This window comes from Gymnoscopelus microlampas, assembly GCF_963454915.1.
Source record: "Gymnoscopelus microlampas genome assembly, chromosome: 24".
Taxonomy (NCBI): domain Eukaryota; kingdom Metazoa; phylum Chordata; class Actinopteri; order Myctophiformes; family Myctophidae; genus Gymnoscopelus; species Gymnoscopelus microlampas.
Window position 1 is genome coordinate 29190033 of NC_139961.1, and position 18370 is coordinate 29208402.

The 18370-nt window shown below is 43.1% G+C and overlaps 2 protein-coding genes across 2 annotated transcripts in view; both read left to right on the forward strand.

Moving 5' to 3' along the window:
• The window catches only part of LOC311040720 (ankyrin repeat domain-containing protein 10-like), a 454992-nt gene that overhangs the window by 216098 nt on the left and 220524 nt on the right, over positions 1 to 18370 (forward strand). The gene's annotated exons all lie outside the window — the stretch shown is intronic.
• The window catches only part of LOC311040627 (muscarinic acetylcholine receptor M4-like), a gene marked incomplete at its 3' end in the record, with an annotated part of 53821 nt that overhangs the window by 30256 nt on the left and 5195 nt on the right, over positions 1 to 18370 (forward strand). The window contains exons 2-5 of the mRNA XM_084050956.1: positions 14592 to 15184; positions 15397 to 15551; positions 17492 to 17699; positions 18168 to 18257. Of these exons, the coding sequence (XP_083907082.1) occupies positions 14592 to 15184; positions 15397 to 15551; positions 17492 to 17699; positions 18168 to 18257 (1046 nt within the window). The remainder of the gene's footprint in view (positions 1 to 14591; positions 15185 to 15396; positions 15552 to 17491; positions 17700 to 18167; positions 18258 to 18370) is intronic.

The following is an 18370-nucleotide window of genomic DNA, read 5'->3' on the forward strand; positions in this document are numbered from 1 at the left end:
GCGTCAGGGAGATGGAGAGTCTGGGAGAGAGAGAGACTGAAGAGAAAGTGTCAGGAGAGAGAGAGAGAGAGAGTCAGGTGGACAGACAGACAGACAGACAGACAGACAGACAGACAGACAGACAGACAGACAGACAGACAATGTTGGGGGTGAGAGACAGCCAGGGAGAGAGAGACAGCCAGACTAGAGGAGCAGTGGGGGGTCTGACATCATCACTGATTTACTGAAACTTCAGTATCGTCTTTAATAACTTCTACTGCGCCACCACCGGAGAGCAGACTGCAGTGATGATTAGAGATCAAACAAATATGTACTCAGCACATCTCACTCTCTCTCTCTCTCTCACACGCACGCACGCACGCACGCACGCACGCACACACACACACACACACACACACACACACACACACACACACACACACACACACACACACACACACACACACACACACACACACACACACACACACACACCCCACCACCACCACCACCACCAGCATCAACACCCACAGGGAAGAAATTGGATTTTCATCTCTCTGCCTTTTTGGGAGACTTAAATATCTTGTATGTATTTTTTCACACATTTGAGGAGATACAGCATGTTCCTCTACCTCTGTGTGTGTGTGTGTGTGTGTGTGTGTGTGTGTGTGTGTGTGTGTGTGTGTGTGTGTGTGTGTGTGTGTGTGTGTGTGTGTGTGTGTGTGTGTGTGTGTGTGTGTGTGTGTGTGTGTGTGTGCGTGCGCGCGTGCCTCTCTCTCTCTCTCTCTCTCTCTCTCTCTCTCTCTCTCTCTCTCTCTCTCTCTCTCTCTCTCTCTCTCTCTCTCTGGGGAGGAGGAGGAGTGGCCTGTGGCAGTCTGCCAGAGAGCAAATGAGAGGAGGAGGAAAGTTTAAAAAAAGGTGATGAGGAAGCCGAAATCACAGGGATTGGAGTTCATCCTCTCCCCTCTTTCTTCCCACCTCTCTACGCACTTTACTCCGCTCCTCGCCTACTCCTGTCTCCTCTCACTTTCTCCACCTAGCTCTCTCTTTCATTCTCTCTCTCCCTCCCCTCCCCCCCCCCCCCCCCCTCCGTCAGGACTCGTTTTTTGCCTGTGGAAGCAAGCCAGGGATGAGGTATACGCTGAGTGAGAGTCGGTGCTGCGAGAAATTGCACGCTCAGCAAATAATTCAGGTCTTCATTTATCCAGATTATTTTTAAGATGTTACAAGCCAACTTTGTTGCCTTGCCTGCAACATAGATGAAACTTCCCCGACCTTTTCTCTTCTGGTGGCTTACACAGTGTGCATAAGCATGCATCACGTGTGATATCATGTGGTGCATCTCTCTCTCTCTTTCTCTCTCTCTCTCTCTCTCTTATTTTTGTTGTGCTGTTGTTTTGTCCAGTTGTTTAAGTCTTGCATGTTTAATGGACCACAATGGAAACAATCCTCTGGCCTTTTGTGTCCATTTGGCATGTTTTTAACTTGTTGTACTGCCTATACCTTGATACCTTGTCAATAAAGTTTTCAATCAATCATCCGCTCGCTCTCTCTCTCTCTCTCTCTCTCTCTCTCTCTCTCTCTCTCTCTCTCTCTCTCTCTCTCTCTCTCTCTATCTCTCTCTCTCCACTATGCACTCTGCCTAAAAACATTACAAGTAAGTTCAGATGTGTTCAGCCAAGCCATGAAACATAACATTTATTGAAACCACAATGATGTATGTTGACTAGAAGTGTCATCACATCGTCTTAGATTCTAAGACGATGTGATGACACTTCTAGTCAACATCGTGATGGATGCCAAGTCACAACATTCTAAGACTTAGAATGTTGTGACTTGGCATCCATCACGATTTCAGTCTGCATATTGGCAGCTGAAATGACTCAAATGCCTCCCTCAGGTGTCTTAAAAACCTGCAAAGCCTGAACACAGAAGCCAAAATCTAGTTTTGCAGCGAGGAGAGGAAATGGAAAATAGAGGTCACAGGTTTTCTCTTGTTGTTTATCTTGTGTTATGGTTCCTCCCACACGGGTCAGTGATTCACGGGTGATTCACGGGTGATTCACAGGGATTTGTTTAAAAAAAAAGAAGAACTTTTCCCATGTTCCACCTCTCCGTCACCCCTGCTCTCTACCGCCTCTTCTCTCCTCCTCCTCTGTCGTCCCCGGGGAGGTGGCAGGTGTAGTCTTACCTGGGTAAGAGCAAAGGGAGAGAGAGAGAGAGAGAACGTTAAATGAGACAGAAAGTGGTAGACGACATACATAGTAAGTGCAGTGGATGTTACTGAGAGTTTCCTCTCTCCTCTTCTCCTCCTTTATCACCTACCCTCTCCTCGCCACTATTCTTCATTTTTCTCTTCTCTTCACTTCTCTCTTCTCTTGTGCTATCATCTCCTCCATTCATGTTGTTGCAGTTGTCAGTCTAATTGGCAGCAGTGGGCATGTTCCTTATAGCATCAGATGTAAATTGATTAAAGTGCAGTACAAGATCTGTCCTCAAAATGCTGAGGAGAAACAGCCACCTGACGGAATCTATGTTTGATCACTGTGCAACCGTAACGCAGAAAACAACTGTAATGTAATGCTCAACAAGTCCAACAGCGGTGCTCTAAATATGCCGTTTCTCCTTCAGGAAAGAGCAGAAGTTGTACAATTTACCGTAATAGGCTGCTGATCAATATTTCAATGGCGTACTAGCTTCAGGTTTACTGCTGACAAATGCTGTGTGTGTGTGTGTGTGTATGTGTGTGTGTGTGTGTGTGTGTGTGCGTGTGCGTGTGCGTGTGCGTGTGCGTGCGTGCGTGCGTGTGCGTGTGCGTGTGCACTTTCAAGATTCATTTTCAAATGGTATACTCATGCATTTTGTGTTGCTGTTGTGACTTTGTGCATGTGTGGCTGCATGTGAATGTGTGGCTCTGTATGTAGTGTTTTTGTTTGTGCGTGTGTGTGTGTGTGTGTGTGTGTGTGTGTGTGTGTGTGTGTGTGTGTGTGTGTGTGTGTGTGTGTGTGTGTGTGTGTGTGTGTGTGTGTGTGTGTGCGTTGTGTTTGTGTGTGTACGAATGTGCGATGATGAAACCTCTGGTAATAATCCTCTCATCTCATTTTTGTTCTATATTTCATAGAAGATCTAAGCTGTGTGTGTGTGTGTGTGTGTGTGTGTGTGTGTGTGTGTGTGTGTGTGTGTGTGTGTGTGTGTGTGTGTGTGTGTGTGTGTGTGTGTGTGTGTGTGTGTGTGTGTGTGTGTGTGTCGCTATAATTTAGGCCCATGGGAGATGGAGTTTCTTGCACTGACTCATGAAGTTCTGTCAGCTTCAAACTTTGAAATTGACCCATTTCAGTGTTGGTTAAATGTTAGTCTTGCCCTCCCAGTTCTAGCTAATTACTTTAGAATTACTTTGCTTTCAGTTTTCCCAGAATGTTATTTTCAGTAAATGCTATCTTGGAATGAAGCTATGCTTTCTACTGTTATCCTTACAATACTTTGCACTATTTTAATCAGTCATTTTTGTATCCTGGACATCTATTGTAATGCATCGTTCAGTTACAGAGCACTAATTAACCAGAAAAAGTGCTGCTCGGAGCACAGGTCTCCGCCAGATCAGGTAGGTTATTTTGGGCCATTAATGTTCGGATTTCGCCAATCAGGATAGAATATGAAAAACTGGACAGATTCGTCTTGATCACATAACAATAGAGATAATGTGTACACTGATTTGCGTGATAATTGGACAAAATCGGCCTCCTGGTGGCGCTATAACAGGCCGATGGGGCTCAGAGGTTCTGCTCTGGCATCCAGGGAGTGTGTGTGCTGTGTGCACAGTTTCACGTTGATCGGGCCTACAGTGTCGGAGATTATCTGTCCACAGACAGACGGACAGGACACACACACACAGACACACACACGCGGACAGACGGACAGGTCGCTAATTTTGCACCCTGTCAGTGGGGGGTGACAAGTGACCCCCCACAGTTTTTCTGAAAATATACTTTTATTGCTCCTAGTATTGATGATCTCTTGTATAGTATGTATTTAGACATGTCTTTATATGTCTTGATGAATTTAATACACAGGACCATAATGGAAACAAGCCCTCAGGGCTTTTTGCGTTACATCTTTTAGCATTATTGTATAACTGTGCCTCCGTATTTTTTGAAAACTGTTAACAAAGTATTAAATCAATAAATCAATCAGATTAATTAATAATCTAGTATCAATTAATGACGTTATCAGATTATTGTGACACAGATGTTCCATTGTGACTGTGTAAGCACATTGAAATGTGTTAAATATGTACATGCAAATGAGTCTGCATGATGCATGCCGGCTTAGTGCGTGTACTGCGCGCGCGCGTGCGCGCGCGTGTGTGTGTGTGTGTGTGTGTGTGTGTGTGTGTGTGTGTGTGTGTGTGTGTGTGTGTGTGTGTGTGTGTGTGTGTGTGTGTGTGTGTGTGTGTGTGTGTGTGTGTGTGTGTGTGTGTGTGTGCGCGCGTGCGTGCGTGTCTTAGACCTATAATCAGAGGACGCTAACCAGAAGTGTGTGTGTGTGTGTGTGTGTGTGTGTGTGTGTGTGTGTGTGTGTGTGTGTGTGTGTGTGGGTGTGTGGGTGGGTGGGTGGGTGGGTGGGTGGGTGGGTGGGGTGTGTTTGTGTGTGTGTGGTTATTTGCTATCCCAAACCTGATGATTATGCCTCATTACTGCCTGCAGTCACATCCTGTCTGTCAATTACCCCTTGCTGTGGGTTTATGTCCCCTGCATGTCTTTATAATTGTGTGTGTGTGTGTGTGTGTGTGTGTGTGTGTGTGTGTGTGTGTGTGTGTGTGTGTGTGTGTGTGTGTGTGTGTGTGTGTGTGTGTGTGTGTGTGTGTGTGTGTGTGTGTGTCTCTGCATGTGTCATGTTCTTGCACATTTGTTATTGTGCATGTCTATAGTACCTACCGTGCGTATGTGTGCTCGCTCGCGCGTGTGCGTGAGTGCGCGCATTCGTGTGTGTGTCCTGAGGCCTCCTGTTACAATCAGTATTCACCAATGCACCACATGTGTGCGTGAGTGTGTGCGTGCGTGTGTGTGTGCATGCGTGCGTGCGTGCATCCTCAGGCTTCCTGTTATCCATCAGTATTCACTTATGTCCCTACATGTGCGTCTTACAGAGATTAGGATCGGCTGCTCCAGGCATTATTAAACGATTCACCTGCAGGTCAGTAGGGATTAGTCCTGACGCTGTGTGATCAGCGAGGTGGGGTTTGATTACTGTTATGTGAAGCCTTTATAATGGGGCCACTTGGATGAGATAGATTAAGTATACATGCTGCCATTGCTCGTTGTTCTTTCCCTTTTCCTCCTTTATCCTTCCTTCTGTTTCCTTCTATCCTTTGTTCTCTCCTTCCTTTACTCTTTTTATTTTAGGCTTGCTTTTCTTGACCACAAATATTTTATACGTTATTTAGACAGATGCTATGTTGGTATCCTATAGTTTCAATGTACAGATTATTATTCTGGTTAAAGGACAACTTTGGTTTTTTACAACCAGGGTTTATATTTTAGCTTGTAATTAAAGTAAATAAATGATGAGTGTAATTTTTTTTTCATTTACTGCTTTCTATAGTTTTAGCATTTTTTGCGATATTTTTTACAGTGGGCGGGGGCATTCTGTCCGGTGGCTAAATATGCCTTTTTTACACAATAAAAAAGGTCCGGCTGTCTGAGATGGCCAGATGTGAGTTATTGGGGGCTAGAAGAGCTACTGTAAATAATAATAAAGAAAACGCCGGGTTATTGTGTTAAAAAAATACATATTTAGCCACCGGACAGAATGCCCCCGCCCACTGTGAAAACACTGTAAAAAAGATTGTGAAAATTGCTAAAACTATAGAAAGCAGTAAATTTAAAATTTTTAACACTCATCTTTTATTTACTTTAATTACAATCTAAAACATAAACATTGGTTGTAAAAAAACAAAGTTGTCCTTTAAGAGCGTCTGCTAAATGCCTAAATTGTAAATTTTCTTTCTGGTCTTCCTGATTTGTAAAATAAGACAGGTTTTAAATTCAAATTAATTTCAGCCAGAGGCTATGGCGATGTGACGGTCCAGCTGAAATAAGATAGCGTAAGGTACTCTAATATAAACTACGGCATAACTTTGTTAATCCCTGGGGGACTATTTCAGTAGATCAGTGGCTCTCAAACCTTTTAATTTCAAGCACCCCCTGTTTGGTACACATGGGGCCACGGACCCCCATAACTCTGAGAGTGTACACATTTGTACACTGTCAGAGTTATAGACCTGCGGGTCCACTTGGTTCCCATAACTATCAATCATTTGTTGCTGGGGACCCACTGGAACTGCCCTCAATGACCCCTGGGGGTCCCTGGACCACTGCAGTAGATGTATGGGATGGAACGATGAGAATGCTATAAACCCATGCAAAAATGGTCAAACCGATATTACAGAAAAAACTACTTTGTGTGCATTAGTTGCAAGATTTATCGTGCATCTAATCTTCTGCACAGAATCTGTGCAACAGTATTCTCCGTATTCTAAATTCACTCTACACATATTATGTGTAGAGTGAATTTAGAATACGGAGACCATTCTATTTTACACAGAATGGGCAAATGTCTGCATGCCCTACTGTAAATGATAAAGAGGAAAAATGTTATACAGGACATACTGTACTGTATGTGTGAAAATTCTGACTAAAACGTACATGCAGAATTTCCCTGGTGTATATAACATACACCTATGCACCTATCCCCTATACAAAAATATGGGATAGGGATTTATAAAGGCTCACAAAAAAGATATTTACAAAATGTGTAATGTGTGCACACGACACAGTATGATAAGAGGACAGAAGTGTGGCAAATACAGCAGAACGGATTAATGTAGTCCAAATCCTTCTTGAATTCACTCAATCTCTTCATCTCTCTTGTCATCCAGACTATACACACCATTCCACCTTTTTTTTTTTTAAATCTCTCCTTCCCCTCAATTCTCTCCCTCGCTCATTCCCTTCCTTTCTTTTCCCGCTTCTCACTCTCTGTCTCTTGTCTCCTGTTTCCTCGCGTCCGTGGGTTTGACGTGACACATGTGGGATCCAGCTGTTGACAATGGCTCCCTGCTTTCTCGCTCCGGTCGGATCAGACTCCGTTGAACAGTGGAGAAACATTTGTTTCTCACTCAACAGTAAACACTACAGTTTGTCAACATACAGTATTAGTGTATACAGGGTATTTCTAAAGTGATTGAAGGATTTTGAAGACCTTTTTAATACCTCTAAGGAAATAAATAAACAAATACGATCATTTCTACATTAAAAGTAACCAACAAACTATACTATAAACAATGGTCAAACATTGGCCAAATGGTCACATGTTACCTTAAATAGCTGAACTTTAAGCTCACAACGCCTTGCAACACCAGGCGTTGTGAGCTTGTAGATCGGCTAATTTCACAATATTTATCTGTACCGAGTCAAACAAAATCTAATGCCTCAACTCCTAGTGTGCTTGTCAGGGTCAGGGGTCCTCAGTTCAAATATGATTATTGCAAGGGCACGCCCCCGAGTGACTAGTCGAAGAGAATGGATGAAACGCCAGTCCTGGAGACACATGGGTTGAAGCCGATCGAATGGCCTGTTGAGACCCAAGCTTGAGTGGCGCCCCCAGTCTTGTAGAATGTAAAGAAGAAAGAAAGGGAGATAAATAATAAAAGAAGGGTTGACGGATGGACAGAAATCTTCAACGTTCCTTTGAGAGCCATCAGACAAACTGTCAGCAGTGCAGCACCAGATGGCTGTTCTGACTTTAAATCGCAGACGGGAGTGTGTCACCAGTGTGTCACCAGTGCGTGCCACTGACATAAAGAATGGAGTTGATGGAAGGCGGTCAGGGAGGTTTGGAAAAAAGAGAGAAAGAAGGAAAATGGACACAAAGAAGGCGGGTAGGCAAGGAAGAAAAGAAGTTGAGGAAGCGCGAGGAAGGAAAGGAGGGAAGGGCACGAGGAAAGAGAGCAGGAAGAGAGGCTGAGTGTTGAAAGCAAACATGTCAGAAATCCTGTACGAATGTCTTATACGGTTTCAAAGTGATTGAAGTGGAAGGATATACATCTCCCAAGCACCGTGATCTTGAAAGCAATCAGGTGGAATCATATTCATATTTTTCATATTTTCCCCTCTGTCTCTTTTGATGTACAGTTTGACCGGTTTGGGGCAAAGATCTGCTGATGTGGTTCAATGAAAAGGATCAAACCATGCTTTGTTGTCCCTTGAAAGGCTGGCTTTCTATTACACGGGTGTTTGCTAAGAAACAAAAAGGATCAAAAGATTCAACCCCCATTTTTTGGGATGGGGGATCATCATTATTTTGTAGTACAGTATGTACCATGGTATCGAAGTTAAGCGCCACCCCCGTCTCTGGAACTGCAGCATACGTACTGTATCACTGCAGGCTTAGGATTGAATCCCAGCAGAGACGTCTCTCCTGACACTCTCTCCCCTCTCATCATGAGTAGGGAAACTCACCAGTCTCAATAAATTAAAGAAGAAAAAACACAGCCTAATGGGAGAGGGCTGCTCCCTCATGGGATGGACCCTGGTAATTACTATCAGGGCTGTCTTCTGTATTCTTTATTTAAAGCTAAATGCAATCTAACACTGCCCTGTCAAAAGGGAGCTTTGCGTGACAAGCCCTATCGGGTCTGACAGATACAGGATACACATGCATGATTCAAGCATCGCAGAAACATGCTTAATGTTTAATGATACCTCCCCTTTTTTCTTTCTCTTCATCGCCGTCTTCTGTTTTATTTTCTCGCTCTTCTTCTCTCTGCCTCTCTCTCTCTCTCTCTCTCTCTCTCTCTCTCTCTCTCTCTCTCTCTCTCTCTCTCTCTCTCTAATCTACTGTGCATGGGAATGGCTGAGCAGCTGGCAAGCAGTGTCTGTGTTTAATGTTGTATGCATGTGTGTGTGTTTGCACGTTTGAGTGCGTGCATGCATTTGATGTAATATTAATGGATGGACATAGTCAATTTAATATACATGTGACTCTTGGCAGAGATACCTCCATACAGTACAGTATAATGCAATATGCAGTCTTATGCTATAAAGGCATACACTGTATAGACTGGCTGTTGAATTGCAGCCATGCATTTAGATATCATGGTGGCACCTGTTGATACGCTGCTGCATCATTACGACTTTGTTTGCATGCTGGATTAATAAATAATAAAGAGGCAAATGTTGGATATTCAGAAGGCCATAGCAATTCCACATTGTGTTGTGTCGCTATAACAAAAGGATTGCTTCCTCTTGTGCCATTTTTGCAACTCAAAAACAGTATACAGCTGATTGCGTCAACATACGCACCCATCCATCTGGTCGCGGAGGTGCCAGTTCCAGCAGAGAATCCCAGACTTCCCATTCACTGGCCACATTAACCAGCTCTGACTAGGGGATCCCATTCCTGTGGCGTTCCCAGGCCAGTGTGGAGATATAATCCCCCCCATTGTGTCCTTGGTCTGCCCCATGTCCTCCTGCCTTAACGTGCCTGGAAAACCTCCCTGGGGAGGTGTCCATGGGAAGCATCCTTACTAGATACCCACCCTGAACCACCTCAACTGGCAGCATTAAGACAGCAGGAGAAAGCACTGATGTTTAAATTTGGTTCACAAACTATTTAAAACCAATACAGGGTCTAGGCGTAAGCTGTGTGCCAGAGAATGGACACAATCGCTTAATGCAGTACTGTATGGTAATCTTTGGGTTGGCATTCATATGATAAGGAATGTATTCACATGGGAAGAAGGTCTTCTGAATAGTCGGTTGGTATCGTATTGCAAATACACTGTAGATGAAGAATAAATGCTTAATTGAGCCAAAGCTCTTCCACTCATGAATAAAGCATTAGACTATACAGACCATAATGTCTATCACAGTATGGCTTCATGTGTGTGCGCGCGTTCATGTGTATGGATGGATTTTTCTATTAGAAAAAAAAATATTGTAGCAAAGAAATGAAAATGTTATGCTTCTCCTGAGCTCTGCTCGCTTGAATATTATTTATTGCCACAATCAGTATTCCAGCACAGAACTTCAATGATATTCAATGCTACTGCACAATTCACTATCTGTCTTAATTATTGATAGACCATATAAGACTTGTTCAGATTCCTTCAGTTCATTACTAGGCATACAGTGGCATGTGGGCCAGGATTGAGGTTTGGTCTAGAAATGGTAGAATGATAGAAGTGCAGAGGTGTCAATTAACCACATGAATCTCGGCATCCCTATTCTGGGCATGTCATACTCATAACAGGCAATACATTCATCAGAAATAGGCATACATTTGCCTATTTACAACCTCCCGATATGTTTTTGACAAAAACATTTGGTCTAGAACAGGGGTCTTCAAATTTTTTCAGGCCAAGGACTCCTTAGCTGAGAGAGACATTAAGCAGGGTCCCCCACTACATAATATTGTATTAAATTGTGTTGCATATTAAACTTTTTCATAGATTATAATATAGTAAAAAAATATCCTATCACACAAATATTTGGTGGCCCCACTGTAGTAACTCAGGATCCCCTAGGGGTCACGGACCCCCTGTTGAAGACCCCTGGTGTAGAAGGAAAAACTACGGGACCCCAGTCAATGATGTATAGGGCCCGAGATCATGCCGTCAGATTTACAATTCGGGGGTTAACTCTGCCCACTTTCCACGCCATTTTCCTTGATGACTAGTTTGAGGCGTTGTAATGTCAATCTGTAGTTCTAAGCTTCTTTTCGAGCAAGCAGCAAGTCGTGACAGTGGTGTGTAGACTGTGTACATTATCTTCTATCTCTCTTCTATCTCTAACTTGTCTGTCGCTCTGATATAGCAATGGTACAAATGTGCTGCGTTGTTGGATGCAATAGCAATTCCCCCAACACACAGACTCAAAATAGCCATCACATGGCTAATCACTACTACAAAAACAACAACCAAACAACAGTACAGTATGTTTGGCTGGACCATTGTGTTTTGGTTGGAATGCACACTTAGTGATAGTAATAAAATATAAAAAACACACATGTACATTTGGAGATCACCGACCCAGCCCACCGTAAACCGATTATGGCATTCCATAGATCTACGGATGTTAGTCATCAATGGTGCAAAAGCTTATTCCACAAACAAGTTACTGATAAATGCTAACTTCTGTCAGCGACGGTAGCAGATCCTAATCCTCAGTCAGCTCAGTTGAGTCATTTCTTCCAGATAGCGTGCCTTTGCGTCCACGTTCAGCTTTTCTCTGTATGGTATTTCTCTGCCACGCATTGCCCGGATCCATCTTCTGTCCTTTACCAATAAATCTGTTGTAGTGTTCAGTTCACGTTGTGAGTGTAGAACTGTCAATGTGATTGTGCACTGCTTCCTTATTGTCTCTGCCAGGCCGAAAGGCGTGGCGAGAGAGTATGTTTTTCCCGCTGTCCGTCCGTCCGTCCGTGTGTCCGTGTGTCCTGTCCGTGTGTTACCAGCTAATCTCCGGCACCGTTGGCCCTGTCACTGCGAAACTGTGTACACCCACTCCCTGGATGCCAATTCAGAACCTCTGCCCCACATTTTCACATGGGCCTGTCATAGCGCCACCAGGAGGCCGATTTGTGCAAAACCCATTTTTTCCCATTACACCTACAGCTTTTAACCAAACGTCATGCAAATCAGTACACAGTATCTCTATAGTCATGTGATCAACCCGGATCTGTGCGATTTCCCATATTGCCTCCTCATTGGCTAAGGTTGGCTTCCAAAGTTTGCAGGATTGGTCCGTTTTGAACAAACTGCCTCAAATCATGAACGCAGCTTGCCATTTCCGTAAAATTGCACACGCACATTCCCACTAGGCCGAGGAAGAAATGCCACTTGAAAATGTTCAAATCAGCCTCATGGTGGCGCTATAACTGGCCGATTTGCATTTTTAACTATAACTGCACCGATCTGCGTGAAACTTTGCATGCACACTCCCTAGAGGCCAAGGAAAAACATCTGCACTGCATTTTTCACATCTGCTTTTTACAGCGCCACTAGGAGGCCGAATTATGTAAAATACATTTTTGGAGATTATTCCTTCAGATTCTGTCCAAAAAACACGCAAATTGGTACACTGTATCTCCATAGTCATGTGATTCTGATGGATCTGTCCGAATATTTCATATTCTATCCTATTTTGCTTACAGTGGCTTCCAAAGTTTGCAGGATTGGTCAGTTTTGAACAAAATGCCTCAAAACATGAACGCAGTGTGCAATTTCCGTGAAATTTTGCATGCAGATTCCCACTAGGCCGAGGAAGAAATGCCCCCCTTTTCACATTCACATTGGCCTGTTATAGGGCCACCATTAGGTCTAATTTAGCAAAACACATTTTTGGAACAAAATGCCTCAAATCATGAATGCAGTGTCCGATTGAAAGGCCTAAGAAGAAATGCCACCCTTTTCACAATAAACTACATGACCTGGCGGAGACCTGTGCTCCGAGGAGTACTTTTTCTAGTTTATAACTGTCGTCACAGTGCGTCACAGCCACGTCAAACAAAATGGCGACCGGAACTACGTCACCCTGGGCGAGTCTCCGCCCCCTAACCCCCCTACCCCAGCTCCCTATAGGGGTTAGGGTGGGCCTGTGGAGTTAAACATGCAGTAATCTGCGAGAGATTGTGAAATTATGTTTTTTTTTTTAAATCATTTTGGCTGGTTAAGTTAGTGTGTCTGCTGTCTGTGAATGTCTTAAATCTCTGAAGTGTTGTTGTTAGATGAGGTTTTGCATAGAATTATTTATGGCGCCTGAAATGTCAGCCTGAAACACTTATAAACGTCACTACATGTTTCAGCCTGCTTGTTACAGTATTTTTCTTTTGCGAACATGGAGATGAGAGGAAAAATGCATGGAAAATACTTTATATAATTTTCATGCACAGGGCCTTTGGATGGATTTCAAACGGTATTATGTTTGCAAAGCCCTTTTGAATGGGTTCTGCACTTGTCGCTGGCTCCCTTACGCTCATTTCTCAAAGGGAGTTGCCAAAGATTTACAAACCACATTATTAAAAAATCTAATCACTTTATTGCTTGATTGTGATATATTGTGATAGCAGTATCTACGACACCCACACACCCTAGAATCCCACTGAGAAGTTGCATAATATTGTATAAGAGCTGTCAAAACCCTATCTACAGTATAAGGGAAATACTAATGTTCCAGTGTCCCAATTAGTACCTAAAGATTATAAATAATGTTATTATTATTATAAATAACTGTAAATACAGTTATTTTAAATAACTGTTTTGAATACCTTTGATGTACAATATTGCAGAAGAATTCATGTCACCAGCTAGCCCTGTACAAACCCTTCAGATTTTCCATTTATAGAGGAGCGAGCTCGATTCTCTCTAAGAACCCCCACCCCGCTGGGATGGGTTGTTGCACCCTGTAAGTTCATGTTTTAGGGAGGCCTGTGGTATCCTGTTGCTCCACACAATCTTGTTATTTTGTGCTGTCTTTCTGCATACTGAAGTGGATATTTCTGGGCCATCTGCAGGCCTTGGCCATTTAACACACATTTACCACACATGGGCTCAGTGCTGCTTGAGACAGCAAGGGGTCCCAATCTGCTTCATTAGCTCTATCGTTCCCTCCCTTTCTCCACTTTGCCATCCAATGAGGCAGAAACGCTTGCAAAATACTTGAAGAAATATGTATTTTTATGTGGAAAAGAATGTATGTTTATCTTATGTTTGTTGATTAGTTTATGTACATTAAAAACAACAACTCTGTTTTGATCCATTCAATTTCATATTGGGCTTTGTTAAATACAGAATAACGCATTTATTAAAACACAAAAACTAATCTCAACATAAATGTCTTTAATGGTTTAAACTTAATATTACACAGGCATTCAGTTTCAGCAACTTACACTCGCATTGAATAACTTGAATCATTTTCACGTTGCCTTGATGTCTTAATGTGACAATGTGGCCATCTGATACTACTCTGCTTTGTGGGAAAATCTGTATCACATGGCTGACATATCAGATTAACGTTTGCTGTGGAAATGAAGTGTCAGCCAAATTGAACAATAGGGGTTTAATGGTATTCCCAGGGAGTTTGCTGTAGTTTCCTGTAGCTCTGCCTGTAGGTACTGAGATTAAGAAGCTAATTATTGCTGTCAGATGAAAAATTCTATCTATAAAAAGTCAGCATTTTATGAAGTACTGTATCACGATGTTGACAGCCAAGCATTTAGGAGTGTCCCGAGGATGTTTCATGTTGATGAGAAGCTGTAACTGTGAGAACAGAATTACATTCAAGTTGAATGCTTTAAAGTTGAAATACAAACTCAAACTATGGTATTGAAACCTACACTAGCACTATGCACATTCAAAGTGAGGGGAGCTCAAACAACCGTTCGACATTTCCCACTTTAACAGCTTTCCTCGAACCTGAATCTTACACTTACACTCACTCATGCCGATTTCATAAACAAGGTGTTGCTACAGTATGTAGAAGGTTGAGTTGAAATTTCCATTATTCCAGCCCAATTAAAACTGTCTAACCCTCACTTTGTTTTTGGTTCCTCAGGCTCCTTCATCAACCAATCAACCGACCCGTTCTCTAACAGTTCCTGCGATGGTATCGGCAACGAATCAACGCCCTGTCAGCAAAGTTCTGGGCTGTCCGGAAGCCCTTACAAGGTTGTGGAGATGTTTTTCATTGCTCTGGTCACAGGATCGCTAAGCTTTGTCACGGTCACAGGGAACATCCTAGTCCTGATGTCCATCAAAGTAAACCGCCACCTACAAACTGTCAACAACTACTTCCTGTTTTCACTGGCGTGCGCTGACTTGATAATAGGCGTCTTCAGCATGAATTTGTATACGGTCTACATCATAGTTGGCTACTGGCCACTTGGGCCCGTTGTCTGCGATCTGTGGTTGGCCTTGGACTACGTCGTCTCAAATGCATCAGTGATGAATTTGTTGATCATCAGCTTCGATCGATATTTCTGTGTGACAAAGCCCCTGACTTATCCGGCGAGAAGGACGACCAAGATGGCGGGCTTGATGATCGCTGGGGCTTGGATTCTGTCATTCATCCTCTGGGCACCGGCCATCTTGTTTTGGCAGTTCATTGTTGGAGAGAGAACAGTACCAGAAGGAGAGTGCTATATACAGGTAAAACTGCAATCTGTCTGTCCTGTACAAGAAGACATTTTCTTATGTCTATCTATTACAGACCTATTGTTCTTTGTTTGTTTGTTTGTTTGTTTGTTTGTTTGTTTGTTTGTTTGTTTGTTTGTTGTTTGTTTGTTTGTTTGTTTGTTTGTGTGTTTGTTTCTAACTCTTTATTCTTTCTCTGTATGCTACTCTTGCCCTGCCCCATACAGTTCCTTTCCAATCCAGCGGTAACATTTGGCACGGCTATCGCAGCATTCTACCTGCCGGTCATTATAATGACTGTCCTCTACATTCACATTTCCCTGGCCTCCAGAAGTCGCGTCTCCAAACAAAAACCAGAGAAGAAGGAGAAGAAAGGAATAAAGTAAGAGTATCATAGGGATCAAATTGTTTTCATCTGTTTGTGGGGGGGGGGGGGGGGGGGGGGGGGGGGGGTTGCCTCACTGTGATTTGACAAAATATTGAAGTTAAAAAATTACATTTTAAACAGTAAGAAACAACGGTTTTGTCTACATAGAAAGGAAACTGCATTCTATGCACACCATTGTGGTTTATTTGTGTTTTTTTTGTTCACAATTTTAAAAAGTATTTTTACAGCGTTGTTTTGCTGGAGGCCAGCCGTCAGTAAGAGCTGAGCTAGTCTCGCTGGACCAACTTTCTTCTGCACACTGCTGTAGGCCAAAGAAGTACTTCCACAGATTTTATAATGGCTCAAACCTTGCCCAAATTTGGAGCTGAACATCAAAGATATGTCATAGACAACTGACTGTCACAGGCTGGCCAGTGGCCACATGAAGCCTGAAATCCACATTGGAGCCACGCTGTTCCCATGTGGATCACAAAATCCACATGATTCCTGTTTTTTAAATATTTACAGGGACAGAGCTCTCAGCTCTGTACCTGTTTTGATATTGGCAGTATTCTGTCACTTCTTCTTCTTCTTCTTCTTCTTCTTCTTCTTCTTCTTCTTCTTCTTCTGACACTTTTCGCAGTTCTGGCTGAACCGTGCTGTCGCTTTTTACGAAACCGTTTCGTGCAGATTGCTCCAAAATCCAGGATTCCATAGATTTTAACTATTGCAGTTTTATGAAAATTATTCATCTGCCCCTAACACATACATGCAAGACTCACATTTCTTTGAAACGTTGCAGTAATGTAGAGAGTCATTCCAAATATCACTGAAACCAATCTCACTCCAATTGGCCAAAGGGGGGCGCTATAGCAATTTTTTGAAATGCAAACTTTAAACAGGCAAAAGTCATGCCTCGTTTGGCCGAAAGTCGTGAAACTTGCTTACACTTGTGCCTTGACTCATGAGGAACACATCTATCGCTTTGACCAGTAAGCTCCGCCCTTAGATTGCCCGCAATTTTGAGCAGTTTGAAAAACACTTAAACCCAGGATTTGTCAGCTATTTGCGTGAAACTGTATCATCTGTGTGATCTCCTTTTTCACAGTTCCTCATCTGTTGGTCCAATGGCGTCTCCCTTAAATGAGTGCCTCACAATCTCAAGGTCGTCAGTTCAAGCCTCACTTGCAGACTTCATTTAAGTTGAATTGCAAACAACATGACTGTATCAATGAATACATGTGCAAATGGTAAAGATAACCTGAAATGCATATTTGAGAGTACGTTTTTCAACGTATGACATACTTCATTCTGAAAATAGCCGATCTACAATCTCAAAACCTTTCAGATAGCAACGTGTTTCTGAGCTTGTAGATCGGCTGCTTTCACTGTTTTCGGTTGCGAGGAGACATACAATTTCTCTATTGGTAAATGGTTTGTGAACGAGTGATCTTAGTGTTGGCTTGGTTCATGACAGAAGGCAAGAGTTTATGATCTTCAACAGACAACATCAGCCTGGACAAAACTATAGCACTATAGGTAGTGTTGCAGCCTATTAGTCCGAAGGTAGAGAGTTCGATTCCTGTTAATGGCAATAGGTTGAGATGTCCAATCAATCCATTCTGTTTTCATCTCTCTCTCATCAATCTATTCCGTTTCCATGTCTCTCTTCAATCTATTCCGTTTCCATGGCGCTCTCTCTCTCTCTCTCTCTCTCTCTCTCTCTCTCCAGTTTCCATCTCTCTCTCTCTCTCTCTCTCTCTCCAGTATCCATGTCTCTCTCTCTCTCTCTCCAGTATCCATCTCTCTCTCTCTCTCTCTCTCTCTCTCTCTCTCTCTCTCTCTCTCTCTCTCTCTCTCTCTCTCTCTAGTTTCCATGCCTGGCCCTGTATTATCGCTGCTTGCAGCTATATTTCATCTTGTTATTTTGACTTATTAATGTATTTTCTTCCTAGAACCCCAAGCCTGTTGAAGGGTCACCTGTTAAAACAGAACAACAACAATGAGACCAGCCCCCAGGCAAGTCCCCGGACAACTCCCAAGCCCAGTTTGGACACTGGCAGCACTGTCGTGGAAGCTGTGAAGAATGGCAGGGTGGAGGAACCACTCGCCACAACTACAACAACTGAGCCTCCAGCCCAGCCTAGTCCTGGTCCCACACAGGTATGGTGTGTTCAGAGTCAGACGAATACAAGAACGCTCGCCCCAAACCACACTCGCCACGGGTCAAATCTGGCGACCTCGGAATGGTCGCCACCAGGTATTCCTAAACGTATAACCTCAGTAAAACTATGCCTAAACCTAACCTTATTCCTAAACTTAACCTCAGTAAAACTATGTCTAACCCTAAATGCATTCCTAACATTAACCTTTATAAAACAAATACAAGAATGGCTGGGGGCGAGCGGTAAGCGGGAAAAATGGGGGCGAGTGTGTTTTTGGGGCGAGCGTCCCAGTTACAGTACCATTCAGACAAGACAGACAGACAGACAGATAATTATAGATAGTTTTATCATCTGATAAGAGTGTGCCAAATACACATGGAACTCAATACATAAATCTCTCTCTACCCCCCTCCCTCCCTCCCTCCCCCCCCCCCCTCCATCTGTGTCTGCCTGCCTGTCTGTTTAGGAGGAGAAAGAGAGCTCCAATGATTCGTCCACGGCTTTTATCGCACCGAAGGAACCAAAAGAGAATGCCAACAGCGATGCTCCAACAGAGGTAGGCAACTGTCCAAGAAAACAAGTATTAAAGTAGTTCAATGAATCACGTAGTTATCTTTAATCTTAAAAGTAGAAACAAACATCTATCTTCCATTGCCATTAGCTGACCAC